This window comes from Pan troglodytes, chromosome X (genome assembly GCF_028858775.2).
Source record: "Pan troglodytes isolate AG18354 chromosome X, NHGRI_mPanTro3-v2.0_pri, whole genome shotgun sequence".
In the NCBI taxonomy this organism is placed as follows: Eukaryota; Metazoa; Chordata; class Mammalia; order Primates; family Hominidae; genus Pan; species Pan troglodytes.
In genome coordinates, this window is record NC_072421.2 from 54,547,665 (window position 1) to 54,575,085 (window position 27,421).

Here is a 27,421-nt window from a genome sequence, read left to right on the forward strand (position 1 = left end):
TTATTGTGGAGATGGGGTCTTGCTATGTTGCCCTGGCTGGACTCCAACTCCTGGACTCAAGCAATCTACCCACCTTGGCCTCGGCCTTCCAAAGTAGTGGGATTACAGGCATGTGCCACTGTGCCCATCCACATATGATATTTTAATACATTTATACAATTTGTAAAAATCAATCAGTGTGATTGGGATATCCATCACCTTAAATATTTGTCTTTATGCTAGAAACATTTGAATTATTCTCTTCTAGCTATTTTTAAATGTGTAATAGGTTACTGTAAACTATAGTCACCCTACTGATCTATCGAACACTAGGTCTTATTTCTTCTATCAAATAGTATATTTGTACCCATTAATCTCTCCCTCATTTTTAATGTAGCTGCTTCTCTGACCCCAATCTCTGTCTGTCTCTGTCCCCATCTCTTTATATCTCTCCCTACATTCCTGCCTCATTTCAGCCAGTCCCTTGTTCTCCATTTTGCTCACTTCATCTTTCCGTATATCTGTCTCCATCCTTCTGTTTCTTCATATTTATACAAAGAAATATTTGAGACAGGGTCTTACTCTGCTGCCCAGGTAGGAGTGCAGTGGCACAATCTCGGCTGACTGCAGCCTCAACCTCCCAGGCTCACGCGATCCTCCTACATCAGCCTCACAAGTAGCTGTCGTGGCATGTGCCACCACACCCAGCTAACTTTGTCTTTATTTTTGTAGAGACAAAGTCTCACTATGTTGCCCAGGCTGGTCTTGAACTCCTGGGATCAAGTGATCTTTCCGCCTTGGCCTCCCAAAGTGCTGGGATTACAGGCGTGAGCCACTGTGCCTGGCTTATTTAAAAAAATTTTTTTTGAGAGATGTGGTCTCATTATGTTGCCCAGCTTCGTCTCAAACTCCTGGGCTCAAGTGATCCTCCCACCTCAGCCTTCAGCCTCCCAAAGTGCTGGGATTACAAGCGTGAGCTACAGCACCCAGCCTCCTTCTATTTTTTTTTTTTTTTGACATAAGGTCTAACTTTGTCACCCAGGCTGGAGTGCAGTGGCGTGGTCGTGGCTCACTGCAGCCTGGACCTCCTGGGCTCAAGTGATCCTCCTGCCTCAGCCTCCTAAGTAGCTGGGACTACAGGTGCACACAAACATGCCCGGCTAATTTTTTGTATTTTGTAGAAATGGGTTTCGCCATGTTGCTGAGGCTGGTTTCGAACTCCTGGGTTCAAGTGATCTGCCCACCTTGGCTTCCTAAAATGTTGGGATTACAGGCATGAGCCACCGCACCTGGCCCTCCTTCTGTTTATCTCCATTTTTTACTGTCTGTCCTCACCCTTCAAACCCTATTTCTTGGTCTGTTTGTCTTTCTGTCCCTCTATATATCTTTATTTATTTACTTAATCTTATGCTGTTTCTTTGTCCCCATCTCCTTGTGTTTTCCTCTGGCTGCTCTGGACAATTTAGATTGGAATTGTTTTGGTAGATAATGTGGAGCTATAAAAGGGTTCAAGAGGACGAAGTAGGCCTGGCAAGAGGTGAGTGGCAGGGTGTGGAATTTCATGGGTCTGCCAAATCCTCCTGAAAGACGTGGCCTCTGAGGTCAAGGTTAGCATAAATCCCCTCAACTCAGTCTCTTGAAAGACAAAGAATGCTGCATTTATTGGGAGGACCAGGAAAGGGTACTTTTCTGAGTGAAATTCCATCCGGAAGCTGGAATCCAGAGCATTTCCTGTTGTAATGTTTCTTCCAGACTTGGAGAGTATGAACCTACCACGTAGCATGTGCACTCCATGCATATGCTTCTACAGCGAAAGGCAGGGATGCATACAGAATCCTCTACCCTTAGAGACCCAGATGTGTGCAGAGACATAGAGACACACATAGAATCAGACTCTCACAGATGCAGATACTCAGAGACATGGAAAAGCACACAGAATGAATCACCCGCTGGCAGAGATGGAGACATGCATAGGGACATTGAGAGACCCACGGAATTACCCCCTCTCAGCTCAGGGACCTGTGTGAACAGATACAGAAGAATAGCTACACAGAGGATAATTTAACCAATTCCCTTTTGAAAAATTGTTCTTGCTGGGCGTGATGGCTCACGCCTGTAATCCCAGCACTTTGAGAGGCAGAGGTGGGTGGATCACCCAAAGTCAGGAGTTTGAGACCAGCCTGACCAACATGGTGAAACCCTGTCTCTACTAAAAATACAAAATTAGCCGGGCGTGGTGGCGCATGCCTGTAATCCCAGGCTGAGGCAGGAGAATCGCTTGAACCCGGGAGGCGGAGGTTGCAGTGAGCCAAGATCGCGCCATTGCACTCCAGCCTGGGCAATAAGAGCAAAACTCCGTCTGAAAAAAAAATTGTTCTCTTTCAGTCTTATATTTTCATATAAACAGAAGCACAGTAGAGCATCATGTATAAACATACACATTCCTAGAAGTATGCACAATCACATACAGTCACAAATATCCAAAGTCACAGAGAATCCCATTCCTTTGCTGGAAGTACAAAGGTAGGCAAACTCCCTCTGTTCCCCAAATGACAGGCATGCTGCTCCTCTGCTGCCCTCCCCTCTGTGAAGCCACCATCAGGCACTCAAGTCAGAAACCTGACCATTAGGAACTAGATGGGCTGGGTGTGGTGGCTCATGCCTGTAATTCTAGCACTTTGGGAGGCCAAGGAGATGGGGGATCACTTAAGGTCAGGAGTTCAAGACCAGCCTGGCCAACATGGTAAAACCCTGTCTCTACTAAAAATACAAAAATTAGCTGGGTGTGGTGGTGCTGTAGTCCCAGCTACTTGGGAGGCTGAGGCAGGAGAATCGCTTGAACCTGGGAGGAGGAGGTTGCAGTGAGCCAAGATTGCACCACTGCACTCCAGCCTGGGTGACAGAGTAAGAGTACGTCTGAGAAAAAAAAAAAAAGAGAGAAATATAAAATAAGAAAAATGGTATCTGAAAAAATAGAGAATTTGAATAGACCACTAAGTATTAATGAAATTAAAATCGGCTGGGCATGGTGGCTTACGCCTGTAATCCCAGCATTTTGGGAGGCTGAGGCAGGTGGATCACCTGAGGTCACGAGTTTGAGATCAGCCTGGCCAATATGGCGAAACCCCATCTCTACTAAAATTACAGAAAATTAGCTGGGCGTGGTGGTGCTTGCCTGTAGTCCAAGACACTTGAGAGGCTGAGGCAGGAGAATTGCTTGAACCCAGGAGGCAGAGGTTGCAGTGAGCCGAGATTGCACCATTGCACTCCAGCCTCTGTGACAGAGCGAGACTCAGTTTAAAAAAAAAGAAAAAAGAAAGAAAGAAAATAAATTAAAATGGTAGTCAAGGATGTCCCCCCAAATTCAGGCCCAGATGGTTTATGGGTGTATTGTGCCAGATTCTCAAGAGAACCATTAATTCTCTTCTTGCAGAAATTATTCCAGAAAATAGAAAAGGAGAGAAAGCTTCCTGGCTCACTTTATCAGTCTAGTACAATCTTGAAATCTTGATTCTAAAACCCGATAAGGACAACAGAAGAAAAGAAAATTTTAGGCTCATTTCACTTATAAATATAGACGCACAACTTTTTTTTTTTTTTTGAGACGGAGTCTCGCTCTGTCGCCCAGGCTGGAGTGCAGTGGCGCGATCTCGGCTCACTGCAAGCTCCTCCTCCCGGGTTCACACCATTCTCCTGCCTCAGCCTCCCGAGTAGCTGGAACTACAGGCACCCGCCACCACGCCTGGCTAATTTTCGTATTTTTAGTAGAGACGGGGCTTCACCGTGTTAGCCAGGATGGTCTCGATCTCCTGACCTGGTGATCCGCCTGCCTTGGCCTCCCAAAGTGCTGTGATAACAGGCGTGAGCCACCGTGCCGGGCCAGATGCACAACTCTTAACTGCCTGGGCAACATGGTGAAACCCCACCTCTACAAAAAATAATAATAAGGCCGGGCACAGTGGCTCATTCCCAGCACTTTGGGAGGCTGAGGCGGGTAGCTCACTTGAGGTCAGGAGTTTGAGACCAGTCTGGACAACATGGTGAAACCCCATCCCTACTGAAAATACAAAAATCTGGCCAGGCGCGGTGGCTCACGCCTGTAATCCCAGCACTTTGGGAGGCCGAAGCAGGCGGATGATGAGGTCAGGAGATTGAGACCATGGTGAAACCCCGTATCTACTAAAAATACAAAAAATTAGCCGGGTGTGGGGGTGGGCACCTGTAGTCCCAGTTACTCGGGAGGCTGAGGCAGGAGAATGGCGTGAACCTGGGAGTCAGAGCTTGCAGTGAGCCGAGATCACACCACTGTACTCCAGCCTGGGTGACACAGCGAGACTCCATCTCAAAAAAAAACAAAAACAACAAAAAATTAGCCAGGTGTGGTAGTGGGCACTTGTAATCCCAGCTACTCGGGAGGCTGAGGCATGATAATCGCTTGAACCTGGGAAGCAAAGGTTGCAGTGAGCTGAGACTGCGCCACTGCACTCCAGCCTGGGCAACGGAGCAAGACTCTGTCTTAAAATAATAATAAAAAAAAATTAGCTAGGCATGGTTGTGTGTGTCTACAGTCCCAGCTACTTAGGAGGCTGAGGTGGGAGGATCATTTGAGCCCAGGAGGTCAAGGCTGCAGTGAGCCAAGGTGATGCCACTGTACTCTGACCTGGGAGACAGAGTGAGACCGTGTCTCAAAAAACAAAACAAAACAAAACAAAACAAAAACAAAAACAAACAAAAAAAGAAAATACAGGCCAGGAACAGTGGCTAACACCTGTAACCCCAGCACTTTGGGAGGCTGAAGCGGGAGGATCACTTGAGCCCATGAGTTCAAGAGCAGCCTGGGCAACAAAGCGAGACTCTGTCTCTATTAAAAAAAACCAAAAAATTAGCCGGGCGTGGTGGCATGCCCCTGTAGTCCCAGCTACTCCAGAGGCTGAAGTGGGAAGATTCCTTGAGTCCAGGAGGTCAAGGTTGCAGTGAGTTGTGATCATGCCACTGCACTCTAGCCTGGATGACAGAGTGGAAACCTTGTCTCAAAAAAATAAAAAAGAAAAAGGTAATAAAAAAAAGATACTTAAAATTAATCAGCAGACCAAAATATAAGCTTTTCTAAATGTCAGGATAATTACAAAAACAAGCAAACAAAACAGACTATATAGTGAAATGCTTTTAATATATAAACATATAGAAAAACATTAAAATAATATGACAGGCCGGGTGCGGTGGCTCATGCCTGTAATCCCAGCACTTTGGGAGGCCGAGGCGGGCAGATCACGAGGTCAGGAGTTTGAGACCAGCCTGGCCAACATGGTGCAACCCCATCTCTATTAAAAATACAGAAATTAGCCAGCTGTGGTGGCACGCACCTGTAATCCCAGTTACTCGGGAGGCTGAGGCAGAATTGCTTGAATCAGGGAGGCGGAGGTTGAGGTGAGCCAAGATCGTGCCACTGCACTCCAGCCTGGGTGAAAGAGCAAGACTCTGTCTCGAAAAAAATAAAATAAAATAAAATAATATGGCAATACTAACACTAAACATCTTTCATATATATAAATACAAACTGTCTTAGCTCAAGTGTTTAAGGAAAAATATTTTTCTATTGGATCACTGAGCAAAACTCAATGCTATATTCAAGAGTGTCAACTAAAACAAACTGACTCAGAAAGGCTAAAAATACAAGAAAGGGCAAAGGCATACCAATAAAAGGCAAATAAAAAAAGCAAAAATGTTGCATCTTAATTTCCGATAAGTTAGGAACTCATAACAAAAAGCATCGACAAGGTCATCAGAAACAAGGGAAGACTGGGAAACTGTCACAGATTGGAGGAGATATGGTGACTAAATGCAATGTCACATCTGAATTGAAGCCTAGGATAGACAAAGGATATCTAGTGGAAAACTGGTGAAATCTGAATAAAGTTTGGATTTTAGTTAATAGTAACATACCAATGTTAATCTCTCAGTTAGCTCAGACGAAGGTAGTCATACAAGATGTTAACATGAGGGGCAACTAGGTAAAGGGTGTATGGAAACCCTGTACTATCTTTGCAACCTTTCTGTAAATCCAAAATTAATCAAAAATAAAAAGTTGTTTATTACAAAGAAGCATTAATTGAGACAAAAAAGGCCACTGATATGGTTTGGCTGTGTCCCCACCCAAATCTCAACTTGAATATGTATCTCCCAGAATTCCCATGTGTTGTGGCTGGGACCCAGGGGGAGGTAATTGAATCAAGGGGGCCGGTAGTTCCAGTGCTATTCTCGTGACAGTGAATAAGTCTCACGAGATCTGATGGGTTTATCAGGGGTTTCCACTTTTGCTTCTTCCTCATTTTCTCTTGCTGCCACCATGTCAGAAGTGCCTTTTGCCTCCTGCCATGATTCTGATGCCTCGCCAGCCATGTGCAACTGTAAGTCCAATTAAACCTCTTTTTCTTCCCAGTTTCAGGTATGTCTTTATCAGTAGCGTGAAAATGGACTAATACAGCCACAATTCACAATGAAGATATAAAGTTACTAATATTTTTGTACCACATGAAATAGCAATTTTCACAAAGCTGAAATAATGAGATACAAGGAGAAATAGATTATAAATTGAAACACACTAAGAACAGGAGAAATTAAACTTACCTTTCTCATTCCAGAACAGAGTAAAGGATCAAAAAACCTAGTAAGAACCAGAAAACCTAAACAGCAAACTCAATATTAGGACAAGAAGAAAATCTCAATAAATTCCAAAAAGTAAAACCAATGTAGACAATGTTCTCTGATCACAACTGGATAAAACTAGAGATCAGTGTAAAATGGATCTGAATATGTGAAAACTCAAACAACTCTTGGGTCAAGGGGAAACTCGAGCTGGTTTCAGTGGCTCATGCCTGTAGTCCCAGCACTTTGGGAGGCTGAGACAGGGGGATCACTTGAGGCCAGGAGTTTGAGACCAGCCTGGGCAACACAGTGAGATCCCTGTCTCTACAAAAAATAAAAAAGTAGCTGGGTGTCGTGATGCATGTCTGTAGTCCCAGCTACTTGGGAGGTTGAGGTAGGAGGATCCCTTGAACCCAGGAGTTTGAGGCTGCAATGAGCTACGATTGCACCACTGTACTCTAGCTAGGGCAATAGAACAAGACCCTGTCTCAAAACAAACAAATGAACAAACAAAAAACAAACCAAAATTGCTGAATTTCTAGACAATAATGGCAATAAAAACATTCCGTATCAGAATCTATGGATACAGCTAAAGCAGTGGTCAGCGGAAAGTTCATAGCCTTAAAATACTTACATTACAAACAAAAAAACTAAATGAATAAGCATCAGATTGAAAAAGTTAGAGAAAGACAAAACAAATACAGGGAAGCAGAAGGAATGAATTAACAAAAATAAAAGTTAAAATAAAGGAGTTAGAAAATAGATAACAGTAGGACTAATAAATGAGTGGGTTGATTCTGTAAAAAAGAATTATATAAGCTATTAGATAACATAATCAGGAAAAGGAGAAAGCACAAATATACAAAATAAATGAAAAGTTGCACATAACTATAGTAAGAAGACATTTTAAATATCACAAAACACAACTCTATAGAAATTGTTCAAAGAACTGAAGAAATGGATAATGTCCTAGGAAAATATAATTTACAAACTGACCCTAAAAGACAAGTCCATGTAGATCAATTTTCTTTTCTTTCTTTCTTTTTTTTTTTTTTGAGATGGCATTTCGCTCTTGTTGCCCAGGCTGGAGTGCAATGGCACGATCTCGGCTCACCGCAACCCCTGCCTCCCGGATTCAAGCGATTCTCCTGCCTCAGCTTCCCGAGTAGCTGGGATTATAGGCATGCGCCACCAAGCCTGGATAATTTTGTATTTTTAATAGAGACAGGGTTTCTCCATGTTGGTCAGGCTGGTCTCGAACTCCCAACCTCATGTGATCCACCCGCCTCAGCCTCCCAAAGTTTTGGGATTACAGGCGTGAGCCACCGCGCCTGGCCTTGTAGATCAATTTTCATGGAAATAGACAAAGTTATAAAGAGCTCCCCAATTCCTCAAAGCACCAGATAGAGCAAGATCCTTTCACAAGGGGAAGTCTTTTCACACTAAAAAGCAGATAATTCAAATACTATTCTTATTTTCCTGAGCCTAAGGAAGGAACACTTTAAAAATGTTTTTATCAAGTGAATAATAACACTGATACCAAGATCTGACAAAGACTCCACAAGAAAAAGAAAACCACATAGACTAATTCTCACTTAGGAATATCGGCACAATATCCTAAATATTAACAAATAGAATCCATGACTGTGTGGGTTTTATTGCAGGAATGCAAGAATTGTTCAATATTAGGAAATCCATTAATATAATCTAACCTATTATTAGATCTAAGTAAAAAAATCCTATCATTTTATTCAGAGATACCAAAGAGTTGTTTGTCAAAACTCAACACCCATTCTTTTATTTTTCTTCTCCTTCAGTAACTTTGGTATCAATACCCATTCTTTATAAAAACATTCAATAAAAGAGGAATATGTGGTTTCTTCCCTGATATATATTTTATCTCATTCTCTATAGATAGATCGATCCCCCAAATCCAGCATTTCACTTAACCAGGAAATACCACCAGTATTTATATGCTAAAATCAGAAACCAACTAAGGGTACCTACTCTCTCCACTACAATTTAGCATTTTATTGGAGGTTGTCTGGGCACTGTGGCTCATGCCTGTAGTCCTAGCACTTTGGCAGGCCAGGGCAGGTGGATTTCTTGAGGCCAGGAGTTTGAGACCAGCCTGGCCAACATGGTAAAACCCCATCTCTACTAAAGTTACAAAAATTAGCTGGGTGTGGTAGTGCACACCTGTAATTCCAGCTACTCAGGAGGCTGGGGCATGAGAATCACTTGAGCCTGGGAAGTGGAGGTTGCAGTGAGCCAAGATCATGCTACTGCCCTGTGGCCTGGGTGAGAGAGAGAGACTCTGTCTTAAAAAAAAAAAAAAAAAAAAAATTGCATTGGAGCTAGTAATCATTGCAATTAGAAAAGAGAAATAAATTAAATATACAATTGAAATGGAAGAAGTAAAGCTATCACCATTTATAGATGATCAGATTGTATAGCCACAAAACCCAAACAAACCAATAGAGAAACTACTACAAACAAGAGAATTCTGTAAGGTAGCAGGATATAAAATTAATATATAGAAATCATTCAGTTAGAAGATATATGGAAGAGAAGGCTCCATTTATTAGAGCAACAAAAAAGATAAAATACCTATAAACAACCTTAACAAGAAATGTCTAAAACCTTAATGAGAAACATTCATAACAATCTGAAGGAACTAATGGAAAGGCATGCCACGTTCTCAGATGGGAAGACTTAAAATCATAAAGATGTCAAATTAATTTATAAATTTAGTATAAGCCCATTATCATTTTTTGGCTGTGCATGGTGGCTCACGCCTGTAATTCCAGCACTTTGGGAGGCCGAGGTGGGCAGATCACGAGGTCAGGAGTTCGAGACCAGCCTGGCCAATATGGCGAAACCCTGTGTGTACTAAAAATACAAAAATTAGCTGGGTGTGGTGGTGGGCGCCTGTAATTCCAGCTACTTGGGAGGCTGAGGAAGAAGAATCGCTTGAAGCCAGCAGGCAGAGGTTGCAGAGAGCTGAGACCGCACCACTGCACTCCAGCCTGGGCGACAGAGCGAGACTCTGTTTCAAAAAAAAGCATATCATTTTTTTTTTTTCTGAAACTAGACAAGCTGATTCTAAGTTCATATGGAAAAATAACAAGCAAGCATAGCCAGCATATTTCTGAAAAGAAAGAATGATGATGGGGGACTACTGCCACAATAATGCTGTGTTGTAAACCAAAGTGAATAATTATGTACCAAAACTCAGACAGAGTCTATGGGTCAGCTGGGAGGTTCTATGATCTGGACTAGGCTGTGTTAATCTCAACTGGGCTAGCTTATGTGTCTGCACCCAGTTGGTGGCTTGGCTGGAGGTTGGTTGGCTGCTATAGGACACACTGTCTGGGATGACCAAGCTCATTTCTACTTGTCTCTCACATCTCTCCAGGAGGCTAGTCTGAATATGTTCTCACAGCTGCGGCAGGGGTCCAAGAGAGGAAGTAGAATATGCAAGAGCTTTTTCAAGTCTCTGCTTATACCGAGTTTGCTACTATCCCATTGATTAAAGCAAGTTGTATGGCCAAACTCAAGAGTCAGTGTGGGAAGGTACTACCTTTACCAAAGTTAGATAAAGAGACACATGAAAAATTGGGGTCATTAATGCAATCTATCACAAAACTATGACTCAGTATCTAGAATCCATGAAACAAAACATAAATTTATTTATATAAATATAAAATTTGCAGCTGGGTGCAGTGGCTAACGCCTGTAAGTTCCAGTACTTTGGGAGGCCGAGGTGGGCAGATCACCTGAGGTCAGGAGTTCGAGACCAGCCTGACCAACATGACGAAACCCCATCTCTACTAAAAATACAGAGGCCGGACACGGTGGCTCACGCCTATAATCCCTGCACTTTGGGAGGCAGAGGCGGGCGGATTGCCTGAGGTCAGGAGTTCCAGACCAGCCTGGCCAATATAGTGAAGCTCCCTCTCTACTAAAAACACAAAAAATTAGCCAGGCATGGTGGCAGGCATCTGTAATCCCAGCTGACTCGGGAGGCTGAGGCAGGAGAATCGCTTGAACCCGGGAGGCAGAGGTTGCAGTGAGCCGAGACCATGCCACTGCACTCCAGCCTGGACAAGACAGCGAGACTCCGTCTCAAAAACAAACAAACAAACAAAAAACCAAAAAAACAAAAACAGAAATTAGCTGGGCGTGGTGGCAGGCGCCTGTAATCCCAGCTACTTGGGAGGCTGAGGCAGGATAATTGTTAGAACCCAAGAGGCAGAGGTTGCAGTGACCTGAGATTGCATCACTGCACTCCAGCCTGGGCAACAGAGCGAGACTCCATCTCAAAAAATAATAAATAAATAAATAAATAAATAAAATAAAATTTGCTTTGGAAAAAAGTCCGTTAACAAAGTCTGAAGAATGATGAACTGGGGAAAAAATTGACAGCTGAGATCATTGACAAAGGTCTATCTCTATTTATTTAATTTTTTTTTTGAGACGGAGTCTCGCTCTGTCACCGAGGCTGGAGTGCAGTGGCGCGATCTCGGCTCACTGCAAGCTCCGACCCCCCAGGTTCACGCTATTCTCCTGCCTCAGCCTCCCGAGTAGCCGGGACTATGGCGCCCGCCACCACGCCCGGCTAATTTTTTGTATTTTTAGTAGAGACGGGGTTTCACTGTGTTAGCCAGGATGGTCTCGATCTCCTGACCTGTGATCCGCCCACCTGGGCCTCCCAAAGTGCTGGGATTACAGGCGTGAGCCATTGTGCCCGGCCTATTTATTTAATTTTTAAAACTTGTATTTAAAGGAGTAGAGTTTATGATCTCTCTAATTATATAACAAAGTTCTGAAATGAATGAAAGGCCAGAGACCAAACAGAAAAAGGGACAGAGGATATAAACAGATAATTAATACAAAAACACATAAAAAGTCCCTTAAACACATGAAAAAATTATCATCACTCATAATAAATGAAAATCAAAACTACACTGAGATACCATTTTTTTTCTTTTTTTCCTTTTTTTTTTTTTTTTTTTGAGATGGTTTTACTCGTTTCCCAGGCTGGAGTGTAGTGGCTCTATCTCGGCTCACTGCAACCTCTGCCTCCTGGTTCAAGCAATTCTCCTGCCTCAGCCTCCCAAGTAGCTGGGATTACAGGCATTCGCCACCACGCCCAGCTAATTTTGTATTTTTAGCAGAGATGGGGTTTTGCCATGTTGGCCAGGCTGGTCTTGAACTCCTGACCTCAGGTGATCTGCCTGCCTCGGCCTCCCAAAGTGCAGGAATTCCAGGCGTGAGCCACCGTGCCTGGCCTGAGATACCATTTCTATCCTATCATTGTCAAAAATCCAAAAGTCTCACAGTACACTCCGTTGCTTGTGAGGCTGTGGTGAAACAGATACAATCACATTTGGCTGGTAGAAATGCAAAATGATACAACACCTGTGGAGGCAATTTTGGCAGTATCTCCCAAAGTTACAAATGTAATTCTTGGAATGTATCCTACAGAAATATTTGCATCTGTATGAACTATCTATCCTTTGTGGCACAGTCATTAAATAAATGTGCACATAACATACATTCACATTACCTAATACTTTGAGGTAGTAGTCCTATGTGCTTTCATACAGAAAGCTTTCTACTTTCATGCTTTCTACTTTCCAGAAACTCTCTAGTGCTCTGATAGGGAAAGACCTCCAGGATGTATTAATTAATTAATTAATCTATTTATTTTGAGATGGATTCTAGCTCTGTCACCCAGGCTGGAGTGCAGTGGCGCAAACTCGGCTCACTACAACCTCTGTCTACTGCGTTAAAGCGATTCTCCTGCCTCAGCCTCCTGAGTAGCTGGGATTACAGGCGTGTGCCACTACGCCTGGCTAATTTTTGTATTTTTAGTGGAGTCTGGGTTTTGCCATGTTGGCCAGGCTGGTTTTGAACTCTTGACCTCAGGTGATCCGCCCACTTTGGTCTCCCAAAGTGCTGAAATTACAGGCGTCAGCCACTGCACCTGGCCTCCAAGATGTATTATTAAGTGAAAAAAGCAATATGTATAACAATATACATAGTACGGCACCTTCTGTGTAAGGCGGAAGGTGGAATACGCTATACATTTATATTTGTTTGCATCTGTATAAAGAAACACTAGAAGAAGACAAAATAAACTAACAAAACTGATACCTGTGGGGGTGCAGGGGAACTGGGTGGACTAGATGGGGATAAGAAATCTCAAAGTATAATTTTTAAATAGTTTCAATATTCAAAATGTGTGTTTTATCTATTACAAATGACATATTCAGGCTGGGCGTGGTGGCTCATGCCTGTAACCCCAGCACTTTTGGAGGCTGAGGAGGGTGGATCACTTGAGGCCTGGAGTTCAAGACCAGATTGGCCAACATGGTGAAACCCATCTCTACTAAAAATACAAAAATCAGCCGTGCGTGGTAGCACACAGCTGTAATCCCAGCTACTCAGGAGGCTGAGGCAGGAGAATCACTTCACCCCAGGAGGCAGAGGCTGCAGTGAGCCAACATCACACCACTGCACTCCAGCCTGTGTGACAGAGCGAGACCTGATCTCAAAAAAAAAAAAAAAAAAGTTCACAAAGTAACAAAACTCGAAGGCAATTAGAAATTTAATAAATAAACAATTCTTTTTTAAAACTTACTTGTTAATGTATTTTAATGCATAAGTAATGCCTGAATACATCTGGAGGTTTTTTTTGTGTGTTGTTTTGAGACGAAGTCTTGCTCTGTTGCACAGGCTGAAGTACAATGACGCCATCTAGGCTCACTGCAACCTCTGCCTCCTGGGTTCAAGTGATTCTCCTGCCTCAGCCTCCCGAGCAGCTGGGATTACAGGTGCCTGCCACCACGCCCAGGTAATTTTTGTATTTTTAGTAGAGATAGGGTTTCACCATGTTGGTCAGGCTGGTCTTGAACTCCTGACATCAGATGCTGCCCCTGCCTCTGCCTTCCAAAGTGCTGGGATTACGGGCATGAGCCACCATGCCCAGTCCTGGAGTATTTTAACGCAAATTCCAGACCTGAGGTAATCTCACACATAAAAACCATGTTTCTCTAACACACTTTTTTTTTTTTTAAAAAAGCATAATTACAATAATGTTGACATACCCAGCATTTTTTTTTTGTGTGTGAGACATTGTCTAGCTCTGTCGCCCAGGCTTGAGTGCAGTGATACGATCTGGGCACACTGCAACCTCCGCCTCCCGGGTTCAAGCAACTCTCCTGCCAAACCCTCAGGAGTAGTTGGGATTACAGGTGTGCACCACCACGCTTGGCTAATTTTTGTATTTTTTTTTTTTTTGAGACAGAGTCTCGCTGTGTGGCCCAGGCTGGAGTGCAGTGGCACGATCTCGGCTCACTGCAAGCTCCGACCCCCCAGATTCACGCCATTCTCCTGCCTCACCCTCCCAAGTAGCTGGGACTACAGGTGCCTGCCACCATGCCTGGCTAATTTTTTTGTATTTTTAGTAGAGACAGGGTTTCACCGTGTTAACCAGGATGGTCTCAATCTCCTGACCTCGTGATCCACCCGCTTTGGCCTCCTGAAGGGCTGGGATTACAGGCGTGAGCCACCGTGCCCGGCCTAATTTTTGTATTTTTAGTAGAGATGGGGTTTCACCATGTTGGCCAGGCTGGTTTCGAACTCCTGACCTCAGGTGATCCACCCGCCTCAGCATCCCAAAGTGCTGGGATTACAGGCGTGAGCCACTGTGCCCGGTCTAACATACCCAACATATTTAACATTTATTCCTGAATATCATCTAACACCCAGTCCATGTTCTACTGTCCTTCATTATCTCAAAAATACCTTTTTTAGCCTGGCCAACATGGTGAAACCCTGTCTCTACTAAAAATGCAAAAATTAGCTGGGCATGGTGGTGCGCCCCTATGATCCCAGCTACTCGGAAGGCTGAGATGGGAGAATCGCTTGAGCCTGGGAGGCGGAGGCTGCAGTGAGCCGAGATCTTGCCACTGCACCCCAGCCTGGGTGACAGAACAAGACCCCATCTCGAAAAAAAAAAATCTTTTTATACTTCATTGGAATCTGGTTGTTAACAAGACCCACACATTGCATTTGTTTGCTTTATCTCTGAAATTTCCTTTCCTTTTTATTTCTTTTTAATCTTTTTTTTTTTTTTTTGAGACGAGGTCTCGTTCTGTCCCTCAGGCTGGAGTGCAGTGGTGCAATCTCGGCTCACTGCAAACTCTGCCTTCCGGGTTCAAGTGATTCTCCTGCCTCAGCCTCCCCAGTAGCTGGGATTACAGGCATGTGCCATGATGCCCGGCTAATTTTTGTGTTTTTAGTAGAGATGGGGTTTCACCATGTTGGCCAGCCTGGTCTTGAACTCCTGACCTCAAGTGATCCACCCGCCTCGGCCTCCCGAAGTGCAGGGATTACAGGCATGAGCCACCATGCCCAGCCTTATTTTCTTTTTAATCTGTAATTTTCCCTCTCTTTTCTTCCTTCCATTTATTTGTTGAATATACTGGCTCTTTTGTCCTGTAAAATTTCCCAAGTTCTTGCTTTGGTGTATTGTTTCTCCCGGTACCATTTAACATGTTTCTCTTCCTATATTCCCTGAATTTTTTGTAAATGAAGTTAAATAGAGATGCTTGATTAAATTGTTTCTTTTTTCCTTCTTGTTTAAAAGTATACTTCATGAATAGTGCTGTATACTTCTTATTGCACAACATAAGAAGGCACATATATCTTGTTTTCTGTCTTTGATGATAAGTTTGATGAGTAGGGTCAGATGGTATCAGCCTAATTTCTCTGTTATAATTCCCCAAATGTTTTTCACCTATGGTTTTAGCAGCCATATTTTTTCTTAAATCCATTATCTCATTAGGGATTGAATTGTAACACTGCCATTTCTCTTGCATTTATAAGTTGAGTCTTCCATAAAGAAGCTCTTTCCTTAATTATCTATTTGATTAACCTGCAATATGATTCATGTGGGAAGGCAGGAATAATGCCAGATTTTTTCCATTTGTTGATTAATTATCAGCAGAATGAGCTGATGCCTTAGCAACATCCAAGGTAACCAATTCATTTTTATTTTTATTTTTTATTTTTTTTGAGACAGAGTCTCACTGTCACCCAGGCTAGAGTGCAGTGGCGCAATCGGCTCACTGCAACTTCTGCATCCCGGGTTCAAGCGATTCTCCTGCCTCAGCCTCCCAAGTAGCTGGGACTACAGGCGCCCACCACCATGCCCAGCTAATTTTTGTATTTTAGTAGAGACGGGGTTTCACTATGTTGGCCAGGCTGGTCTTGAACTTCTGACCTCGTGATCTGCCCACCTCGGCCTCCCAAAATCCTGGGATTACAGGTGTGAGCCACTGTGCCTGACCTCATTTTTATTTTTTAAAATACACAATTCTTAAGAGAAAACTTTAATAAAGAACACAGAAGAAGATGAACTGAAGAAATGAGGGTATATTCCACGTTTTTGGATGGAATGAGTAATTATTACAATGATGGCAGTTCCTCCAAATTAATCTATAAATTTAGTGTGATCCCAATCAAAATCCCAGTTGGATTTTTGAAGACCTTGATAGACTCATTTTAAAATTTATGTGGCAATAGATCTAAGACACCTAAAAAGAAGACTAAAGAGGAGGAAATGCTCCATGTGATATTTAGACACATTACAAAATACTAAAACCAAGGTGGTATTAGCCCAAGGACAGAAAAAGACGTATGTGTGTTTATGTGTGTATGCCTAATAACATATGATAATGGTGGCATGGCAAATCAATGGGAAAAGGAGGAATTGTTCAGTATTTGATGGTGGGAAACCCGGCTTACCATGTGGAGAATAATAAAGCTACATTCCCACGTATTACCACATATGAGGGTGGAATCTAGATGGATTGAAACCTACTCCACCTATTAGACTGGCAAAAATTAGCCATCTTGGTCGGGCATGCTGACTCACGCCAGTAATTCCAGCACTTTGGGAGTCTGAGGTGGGTGGATTGCTTGAGGTCAGGTGAAACCCCATCTCTAATAAAATACAAAAATTAGCAGGGCATGGTGGCGGGCGCCTGTAATCCCAGCTACTAGGGAGGCTGAGGCAGCAGAATTGCTTGAACCCGGGAGGTGGAAGTAGCAGTGAGCCAAGATCGCACTACTGCATTAAGACTCTGTCTTAATATATGTGCTGCCGAGGAGAGCACAACAGAGACTCTGTCTTAAAAACAAAAAATAGCAAGCTAGAGAATGTCAAGTGTTAGTGAAGATGTGGGGATACAGAAATCCTCACACATGGTGAAAGTGTGAACTGGTACTGCCATCCCAGAGAACCATCTAGAAGTATTGGTGTTCTTAAGTCAAACTAAGTATATGCATACTTTAGAATGTAATCATGTGGCTCTTGAGTGTATGTTCCAAAAGAAATCCTCACACAGGTCAATAAGGGAATATGTACAAGGATGTTCACTGAAGTATTATTGGAGAGCTGGAGGCAATCTATGCAGTGAAGGCACAGTATGGTTACCATGAGCAGATAGAAGCAATGGATGAGGTCAGGTTGGGTGCAGTGGCTCACGCCTGTAATCCCAGCACTTTGGGATGCCGAGGTGGGTGGATCACCTGAGGCCAGGAATTCGAGACCAGCCTGGCCAATATGGCAAAACCCCGTCTCTACTAAAAATACACGGGCATGGTCGTGGGCGCCTGTAATTCCAGCTACTCGGGAGGCTGAGGCAGGAACCCGGGGGGCAGAGTTTGCAGTAAGCCCAGATAGCGCTACTGCACTCCAGCCTGGGCAACAGAGTGAGACACCATCTCAAAAAAAAAAAAAAAAAAAAAAAGAAGCAATAGATTAGATGTACACACAGCAATATGGATAGACCTTAAAAACACTAGGCTGAATGGAAAACAGAATGACTTTTTTTTTTTTTTTTTTAAGACAGAGTCTTACTCCATCACCCAGGCTGGAGTGCAGTGGTGTGATCTCAGCTCACTGCAACCTCTGCCTCCCAGGTTCAAGCGATTCTCGTGCCTCAGCCTCCCCAGTAGCTGGGATTAGAGGTGTGTGCCACCACACCCGGCTAATTTTTGCATTTTTAGTAGAGACAGGGTTTCGCCATGTTGGCCAGGCTGGTCTTGAACTCCTGGCCTCAAGCAATCCGCCTACTTCGGCCTCCCAAAGTGCTGGGATTACAGGCATGAGCCACCGCACCTGGCCAGAATGAGATATTTATGTAAAAGAAAAACAAGTACAAAGTATGCTCAATAGTGAGACAATCTGATATCATGTGCCTCTTGAGGTGACACAATACAAAATAAAGGATATCCCCTATGTACTGTTCTTGCTAAAAATATTTATTCTGAATCTATTCATGTGAAAAGAACAAAAGAATCCAGAATATGGGACATATTACAAGACAATTGGCCTGGACTCTTCAAAAACATAAATGTCATTTGAAACAAAAAATATAGGGGTATTATTCTAGATTAAAAGAGGTTAAAGGGATATAACAACCAAATGTAATACACAAACATCAGGTGTGGTGGCTCATGACTGTAATCCCTGCACTTTGGGAGGCCAAGGTGGATGGATCACTCCAGTGTGCAGAAACCCTGTCTCTACTTAAAATACAAAAATTAGCCAGGCATGGTGGCGGGCGCCTGTAGTCCCAGCTACTTGGGAGGTGGAGGCAGGAGAATTACTTGAACCCAGGAGGTAGAGGTTGCAGTGAGCCAAGATTGCGCCACTGCACTCGAGCCTGGGCAACAGAGCAAGACTTCGTCTCAAAAAAAAAAAAAAAAAAAAAAAGAAACGTAATACATAAACCTTGATTAGATCCTGGGATCAAAAAACGAAAGCTGCATTTTTGGGGATAATTGGGTGGAAATGTGAATATGGGCTATACGTGATGGCATTATTGAATTATAGTTAAATCTTCTTAGGTTTGATAATGGTATTGTGGTTATGTAGGATGATATTTGGTGAAGTATAAGGGTATATGGGCTTTCATTATACCATTCTTTCGACTGTTCTGAATTTGGAAACAATATAAAATAAAAATTTGGCCGGGTGCAGTCACCCACAATCCCATCACTTTAGGAGGCCGAGGCAAGCAGATTGCTTGAGCCCCGAGTTTGAGACCAGTAAAAAAATCTTTTTTTTTTTTTTTTTTGAGAGAAGTCTCGTGCTTGTCCCCCAGGTTTGAGTGCAATGGCTTGATCTTGGCTCACTGCAACCTCCGCCTCCCGGGTTCAAACGATTCTCCTGCCTCTGCCTCCCAGGTAGCTGGGATTAAGGTGCCTGCCACCACACCCAGCTAATTTTTTGTATTTTTCTTTTTGGTAGAGACAGGGTTTCACCATGTTGGCCAGGCTGGTCTCGAACTCCTGACCTCAAGTGATCCGCCTGCCTTGGCCTCCCAAAGTGCTGGGATTACAGGTGTGAGCCACAGTGCCCAGCCGAGACCAGTAAAAACATCTTTAAAAATTAGCTGGGCATGGTGATGTGCGCCTGTAGTTCCCCAGCTACTCGGGAGGGTGAGGTGGGAGGATCCCTTGAGCCCAGTAGGCGGAGATTGCAGTTAGTGGAGGTCATGCCACTGCACTCCAGTCTGGGCAATAGAGCAAGACCCTGGCTCAAAAAAAAAAAAAAAAAAAAAAAAAAGGAGGAAATACACATAAAGCAATAATACGTATTTTCCAAGAATGCATATATGCAAAAATATGCATAAAACACCTTTGAATGGCTGCCTATAGGAGGGAAATGAAAGTGGGAAGTAGAGATGAAAGAGATTTTAAAAAATAACACAATCTCTCACTAAAGTAATAAATATTCATCAAATACATGTAAAACACAGAAAAGTACAAGGAAGAAAATTAAATTCACTGATAATGTCACTTTGATTTGTTAGAAATGCAAATCCTGGGCCCTAAACCAGACTTACTGAATCAAAACTCTGGGCATGAGGCCCAGTAATTGGTGTTCTAACAAGCCCTCCCAGTGATTCTGATGCTGGGGAAAGTTAGAGAACCACTAATCTAGATTTAACTATTATTAACATTTTGTTTCAGATCCTTGTAGTCTTTTAAAAAATATGAAATATTTCAGACATACAAATAAGTATAGAGAAGATAACAAAAACCCACGTACCTACCACCTAGCTTAGAAAGTAAAATATTAGACAAACAGTTGAAGTTCCCTGTGTATCTCTCTCTCATTCTGTTCTTTTGTTTTCTTCCCCAGAGGTAATCAGTATTCTGGATTTGGTATTTCTCCTTAAAAATTATTGTTGGCTGGGGGCGGTGGCTCACACCTGTAATCCCAGCACCTTGGGAGGCCAAGATGTGGTTGGATCACTTGAGCTCAGGAACTCAAGATTAGCCTGGGCAACATGGTGAAACCCTGTCTCTACAAAAAATACAAAAATTAGCCAGGTGTGGTGGTACATGCCCGTAGTCCAGGTACTTGGGAGGCTGAGGTGGGAGGATGGCTTGAGTCAGGGAGGTGGAGGCTGCAGGGAGAGGAAATCAAGCCACTGCACTGCAGCCTGGACGACAGAGCAACATCTTGTTTCAAAAAAAAATTATTGTTTATATATCTATATAATCTATAAGCAACATTGTTTGCTGTTTTCTAGATTTTAAAACTTTATATAAATGGTTTCACACTTTATGTGTCCTCTGCAATTTGTATTTTATCTCAGTATTGTGTTTTTGAAATTTAGCTGGGTCAATGCATGCAACATGATTCATTCTTTTTCATTATAATATTCTGCATAGTATTCTGTCATATGGCTATACCATAATTTACTTATTCATTCTCCTGTTGGTGGAATTTTGGGCTGTTCACATTTTTTTCTCTATTACAAACAGTTCTGCAATGAACATTCTTCCACATGCTCATTGAGCAAATGTATAAGAATTTCTCTAGGAGTTAAAGTTTAGAGGGGATCTCTATCTGTCTATCTACCTATTAATCAATCATCTCCAATACTAGAACTGCTGGGTCCCAGGGTCATCTTCAGCTATTCTGGATACTTCCTAATTGTTTTCCAAAGTCGTAATAACTAGTTTCCACAAGATTTCATTGTATTTTTTCCCTTATATCTTGTGCATTTGGGATTTTGTTTAAAAAGTCCTTCCCCAGTCACAAGTCACAAAGATATTCTCCTGCATATATTAACTTCATAGTTTTACCTTTCACATTCACAGTCTACCCTCTTAGGTGGAATAAATAGAGATCCAGTTTTATATTTCTTTTCATGGAGAGCCAAATTTCCCAATGCCATCTACTAAACAGCCCATTTCCCATTTTTTGTGGTGCAGGCCTGTAAACTCACCCATTTAACAAACAGTTGTTGAAGCCTGCCTCATACCAGTCTTGTGCTGGGTGTTGAAAGCTTGAAGATACATGGCCCCTGCTCTCAGGGAGTTCACCCTCCTGTGGAGACACAGTCACATAAACAACTACAGTATTGTGATAAGTGCTAGCTTAGCTGTATAGGTAAGGTGCTCTGGGTTTCTAACTCATCTGCGAAAGTCAGAGAAGGTTTCATCGAAGTGACAAGAGTTAGGTCTTAGAGAAACAGAACAAAATTGCAAATGCAGGGGGAAAGGTGAAAGTGGTCAGGGCTGGTTTCGGGTCCAGAGGAATTTCATGTGTCTCTAGGATGAGAGGTTAGAAGCCCTTCAACGATGTAGAGAGGTAGTGAGTCCTGTTTATGTAAGGGATAAAGGGACAGATGGAGTCATTTTCAGCCCGTCTGTGCTTGAAGTGGAGAAACAAACCCACCCTCGGAGGCACAGAGTTCCACCTACTCTGTGCCCCACCCCAGGGTTTAGGCTTGAGGAAGAGGAGGGGCTGGAATTAAACCATCAAGAAGAAAACATTTGCAGACTAATATTTACTATTTTGTGGGGGAGACCTCACTTCCCAGCCAGCTCCTTGAGATGGCTTCAGAAACCCCTACTTGCCCCACTCCAGAGATATAAATTCATTCCCTTCTGCAGACGCTGCTCCGGGATTGAGGGAAGGATGGAGTAGGAGGGGAAGAAGACAAAAGGGTGGGAGAGGCTTCTAGTCGTTCTGGCTCCTGCTCCAGCTCGGGTTGGGTATGGCCATAGATCTGAACGTATGCAGAAAAAGCTAGGAGTGCTCAGGGATGGTCTGGGGCTCAAGGACCCGGGAAGGTGGTTGGGAATAGCTAACCAATTCACTTCAGGTGGGGAGTACCCGGCCAGACATGTGACCCAGGCGGCCATTTTCTCACACCCTGCTGTCGCCATCTTCCAGGCAGACAAAGACACCATCCCCCACCCTTGTCTGATTCGGGCGTGGTGACTGCCTGGTTATTGAGATTTGGGAGCACGCATATTTAACCCCAGACAGATGCCCGCAGACAAAATTTTGGCTTGCAAGTAAGGTATATGGCCGCACCAGTCGACCCGCCGCTTCTTCCCGGTCATCTCGCCGTCCTCCTTCTCCCTCCTCCGCTATTTCCTTAACTACGGGGCAGGCAGGAGGCGGGGCCAGCGTGGTCGCGAAGAAGGGACGGGCGGGCGTCAGCTGTCAGTCAGAAGCTCCGCCCCCTCCCCCCCACCCGCGGAGACCGCACGGTGGGCGGAGTCGGGCGCCGCCGGCCTGGGATCCGGAAGTCGGAGCCTAGCTGCGCGAGAGTTTCTGCTCGCTCAACCGAGTTGTCGTGTTGCCCTCGCTTCTCAGATCCCCGCCGGAAGTGTAAGTAAGAAACTTCTCTCCTCTTTTCTCACAATGTGTGCTCACCTAGACGGCCGGGCAGTTAGGATCGTCTATTGGATGTGAAACCAGAGATGCCCGCCAACCTGGAATAGAGAGGTAAACAGCAGGATCCCTTCCAGGGTAGAAGGGACCGGAAGAGGGGCAGGGATCGCGGCACACGTGGAGACGCGCCGAATTGCCTTTTCGCTGAGTGGAGTTTGCCGGGAGAGGGGCATTGCCCCATCCCACCTAGAAAGGTGTAGACCCGGGACACACTGTGTAGGGAGGCACAAACTTCACTTGTGTGGTGAAGCGTTGATCGTCCTCAAGATAGTGAGGCTCCATTCTGCATTCACCCTGTATAGACAGGAGTCGACCCACCAAAGGCATGGGGGACATCCACCCCAACCGTGTAGAGACATCTCCCTCCACCCAGCTGAGCAGCGCAGACTTCTCCCGACTTAAGGCACTTCCTTGGCTTGGCTCTAGACAGCCGCCTCGAGGCACCTCCTCAGGACAGACAGAGGCTTTGATGTATCTGCCCCCATACCAGCATAGAGGAGCTTAGAAACATTTAATATACAGAGGGAGGGCACCTCCTCCCCATACGCGTAGACTCAGAGCCCTCAGTATCGCTCCCCAACTCACCCGTCCCCAAAGTGGTTGCAGTTACAGGCCTCAGCCTATGGACAACTAAGCCGATTGCCCCCTCCTCTTAGGTTAGAGTGAGTCCCCATTGTGGAGAATCAGACCTGATCCCTACTTCCGTAGCCCCCGTTTTACCGAATGTGTAATTTTTCGAAGCACCCAACATGCTTCGAAGCAAACAGGAACAGACCTTAATCCATGAAGAGACAGTCAGGTCTGCCCCTTGAGGGGCCGTGGGGGTAGAGGGGCTCAGATGTGTTCCTCTCCCTTTGAGGTAGACACAGATCATCCCCCTACCTCCCCTACCTCCCCCAAAGATTTAGAATCACTAAATGTAGCAAGGGAGATACCCCACAGGAGCAGATATGCAGGTCTCCCTCCCTGTAATGTTGAGAGGGAGTGACATCGCTGATTACCTGGCAGTTCAGTGCGTATGGTCTCTCCCCTTTACCCAAGGTAGTGGAGCTCAGATCTGTTTCTCTCCACCCAGGGTAGAATCACAGACGCCCCCACCCCCAAGTATTAGGGCTGATCTATTAATTTATAGCTGCATTGCCAGCCCCCTCCACACACCACCCATGCAGAGAACCAGAGCCCCTATTTCTTTCAGTGTTAGTGTGCCGCTGACTTCAACCAGCATAAAAGATGAAAGTTGTCACAGTCCACCTTCCATAGAAGGGTCCAGAATAGCTCACTGCAGGTAAGGTGCAGACCCGCTTATTCAAAGCTGCATAGTTGTGGAATCAGGCATATCGATCCTGTACCACAGCCCTCTCCAGGGTGAAGAGACGCAGGACCCATCCCCATAATCTAGAGATAAACAGATCTGTGATTCTTTCTCCATGCAGCAGAGATGCACACAGCCACTTTGTGGGTTTCCCCAGTTTCTCTGCACCCCAGAGTAGAGGGACAGATGGCAATCCCCCCAACCCAAATCACCAAGGTATAGACCCCAGGCATATGCAGGCACAGATTTTTACCCCCTCCTCCAAGATTTTGTACTTAGTCCATATAGACACTCAGGTAAGAATCCCTGTTCTCAGGCCCCTTTTCCCCAGGGTAGACTCCTGAGATCTATTTACGCCCTTCCCCACCACCTCTCCCAGGGTAGATGAGATATAGAATCCCCTACTTGGGAAAAGAGGCACTATTATCACCCCATATAGAAATAGACCATCCTTGCATGTCCCTTTCCCCTCAGTGTGGAGGTGTTGAGCACTAGTCCCCTACCTAGAATATAACACTACAGTGTGGAGGAATAAGGACCAAAGACCCCATCTGACCCCATTTGACCCCACTGGGCTCAAAGCCCAGTGGCTTTGAGCCACTGACTCCACCCGGGATGAGGTTGAGACCTATTCCTCCCTTTGGGTAGTATGACACTGCCTTCTCTGTGTGGACTCAGCCATATGAGGCTTTAGCTCCAGCTTCTCCCAGTTTTCCTAATTATTACGCCTTCCTCATAATGTTCTTTAACATTTTACCTTTAGGGGACTTAGGAGGGGGCTTGTGGCATTGTGATTCCCAGCTGTCTTCAAATTGCTTCTTCTCCCATTCTGACAGGAAGAGAACAAGCAGATTTGAACCTATCTGCTTTCAAGCTGGTCATCATGATGAAACTTAGACACAGTGAGTTTCCTTTACCACCCCTCCCAATCCTGTGCTTTTAATGAATATTCATAGAATTTCACAGCAACTTTTTGTTTTTCTGGTTTTTGTTTTGAGATGGAGTCTCGCTCTGTCACCTAGGCTGGAGTGCAGTGGTGCAATCTCAGTTCACTGCAACCTCCGCCTCCCGGGTTCAAGCATTTCCTGCCTCAGCCTACCGAGTAGCTGGGATTATAGGTGTGTGCCACCATGCCAGGCTACTTTTTGTATTTTTAGTAGAGACGGAGTTTCACCATGTTGGCCAGGCTGGTCTCGAACTCCTGACCGCAAGTGATCTGCCTACGTCGGCCTCCCAAAGTGCTGGGATTACAGGCATGAGCCACTGCGCCCAGCCTTCACAGCAACTTTTAAAAACTGTTGAATATGTTTCACATCACTCAGTCTGGATCTTTTTCATATGGTATCATTGCTGTCCTCCTGACTTCCTTGTAAGAGAATGTTTCCATTATGCCCCATTCTCAATTTACAGATGAGGAAACTGAAGCTTAGCAAGGTTAAGTGACTTGATCTGAGGTGAATTGCGATAAAAACATATCACACTGCCTGTAACCCCGACATGTCCTAACATTTTTCTCTATCGGTTGGTACCATAAGTTGTACTAGTGGTTAAGAGCGTGCCTGTAATGCCAGCTGCTTGGGAGGCTGAGGCAGGAGAATCGCTTGAGCCTGGGAAGCAGAGGTTGTGGTGAGCCAAGATCATGCCACTGCACTCCAGTCTGGGCGACAGAGTGAGACGCTGTCTCAAAAAAAAAAAAGGAAAAAAACAAAACAAAAAAAGAAAAGAAAATGATAACATTTGGATAGCACACTGGCACTGGGCAGGCTGGATGAGGATTGTGCTCTGTTTTCTGTGTGAATGCTGGCCCTGCCAGTGGACAGCTTGGTGGGAAAAAAATACATTTTTTATATAATCATAAAAATGTCATCAAGAATCATACTGTTAATACCAAAAGCAAATAATCATACTTTTATTTTATTTTTTATGTTTTTTTGAGATGGACTCTTGCTTTGTTACCAGTAGAGACGGGGTTTTGCCATGTTGGCCAGTCTGGTCTCGAACTCCTGACCTCAAGTGATCCGCCTGCCTTGGCCTCCCAAAGTGCTGGAATTGCAGGCGTGAACCACCATGCCCGACCAAATAATCATATTTATAAGTAACACAAGAAAGGTGGTAATTATACTTTATTTAGGAACATCTAATACTAGATGATAGAAATATTGATAGTGATGGAAAAGACAAAAATTACCTCGTTAAATAAAGTAGGATATATGCATACTTAAGAATTCTGGCTGTTTAAAAGATAAAGTAGTATCGTATAGAAAGATTATATGGAAAAACTGTATTGTGTGGAAAGACTATTAGATGGAAAGATCTTCAGATTTGCTAACTGAAAGAAGTTGGCCAACAGGACTACAGTATGTTACCTTTTATGGAAGAAAATGGGAGAAAATAAGAATATATATTGGTATTTACATAAAGAAAATGATGCACAATAAACTAATAAAGTGGTTTCTTGTGGCAGTGAGGGGACTGCAATGGATAGGGACAAGCATGGGAGGGAGACCTCTCAAAATAACACCTTTTTGTTTTGGAATCATATGACTATTACCTGTTAAAAATAAAGAATAATTCTACACATCTACATTAGTGAGGAAAATGGTGAAAATTAAATAGAAAAACTCCCTATGTGCCTACAAAACCAAGACCTTCACTGGTAAATTGCAATTAATGATCAGACTAACTGGGATGATTGCTGGGAAAGATGGGGGGAGGTACCATGTGGTGCAGCTGTCTGCACTCTGGGCTAGGGATATCTTGGACCCAAATGATAATGATTAAGTCTGGGAAGGTTTTTGAGGAGTGCTAAAGAGTGTTCAAATGCAGTTTTAACTGTTGTGCATTCTTTTAAAGTTTTAATTTTTTTTCAAGACAGAGTCACGTTCTGTCGCCCAGGCTGGAGTACAGTGGTGTGATCTGAGCTCACTGCAACCTCCGCCTCCTAGGCTCAAGTGATTTTCCAGCCTCAGCCTCCTGAGTAGCTGGGATTACAGGTGCGTACCACCACGCTTGGCTAATTTTTTTTGTATTTTTAGTAGAGACGGGGTTTCGCCATGTTGGCCAGGCTGGTCTCCAACTCTTGACCTCAAGGGATCCACCCACCTCGGCCTCCCAAAGTGCTGGGATTACAGGCACGAGCCACTGTGCCTGGCCGCTGTTCATGTTTGAGTGGTTATTTTTGAAGGGGGGAGTGTTCTATCACTTAAAAAGTTTACAACTGGCTAGGCGAGGTGGCTCACGCCTGTAATCCCAGCACTTTGGGAGGCCAAGGCAGGCGGATCACTAGGTCAGGAGTTGGAGAGCAGTCTGGCCAACGTAGTGAAACCCCGTCTCTACTAAAAATACAAAAATTTAGCCGAGTGTGGTGGTGTGTGCCTGTAATCCCAGCTACTTGGGAGGCTGAGGCAGGAGAATCGCATGAACCCGGGAGGCGGAGGTTGTAGTGAGCTGAGATCGCGCCATTGCAGTCCAGCCTGGGTGACAGTGCAAGACTTTGTCTCAAAAAAAAAAAAAATCAAAAAAGTTTACAACTATTGGTGTTGGTGGCACAGGTGTATACTCCATGGAACTTGCCTGCCTGCTTGCCTTGTCTGCCTGCTGGTCAGTTACCAAACACTGATAAAGATGTCATAGTAGGGCAATGGAGGGGCAAAGGAATTGCGGCTTTTTGCAGGAGTGCAATTGTAATCACAGACTGTGGG

At 44.2% G+C, this 27,421-nt stretch overlaps 1 protein-coding gene and 1 long non-coding RNA gene across 18 annotated transcripts in view; one reads left to right on the top strand and one right to left on the bottom strand.

Moving 5' to 3' along the window:
• Nucleotides 1-5,130: 5,130 nt before the first annotated feature.
• On the bottom strand, nt 5,131-22,128 carry LOC134809283 (uncharacterized). The gene is made up of 3 exons (XR_010154665.1): nt 22,046-22,128; nt 20,949-21,049; nt 5,131-6,533 (listed from the first exon to the last, which is right to left on the bottom strand). It is a non-coding gene; the product is annotated as an uncharacterized LOC134809283 (long non-coding RNA).
• Nucleotides 22,129-22,218: 90 nt separating this feature from the next.
• GNL3L (G protein nucleolar 3 like) overlaps nt 22,219-27,421 on the top strand; it is a 91,604-nt gene continuing 86,401 nt past the window's right edge. For 4 of the 17 annotated variants that reach the window (XR_010154664.1, XR_010154661.1, XM_054676612.2 and 1 more), the window contains exons 1-2: nt 22,231-22,345; nt 24,557-24,622. Coding sequence is in view for 4 of the 17 variants with exons in the window: in XM_054676612.2 (XP_054532587.1) it covers nt 24,604-24,622 (19 nt within the window). In the remaining 13 variants the exon portion in view is untranslated. Of the gene's footprint in view, nt 22,463-24,556; nt 24,623-26,591; nt 26,714-27,421 lie in introns of all 17 variants that reach the window. The other 13 variants (XR_010154663.1, XR_010154662.1, XM_063803957.1 and 10 more) reach the window with 11 other exon arrangements.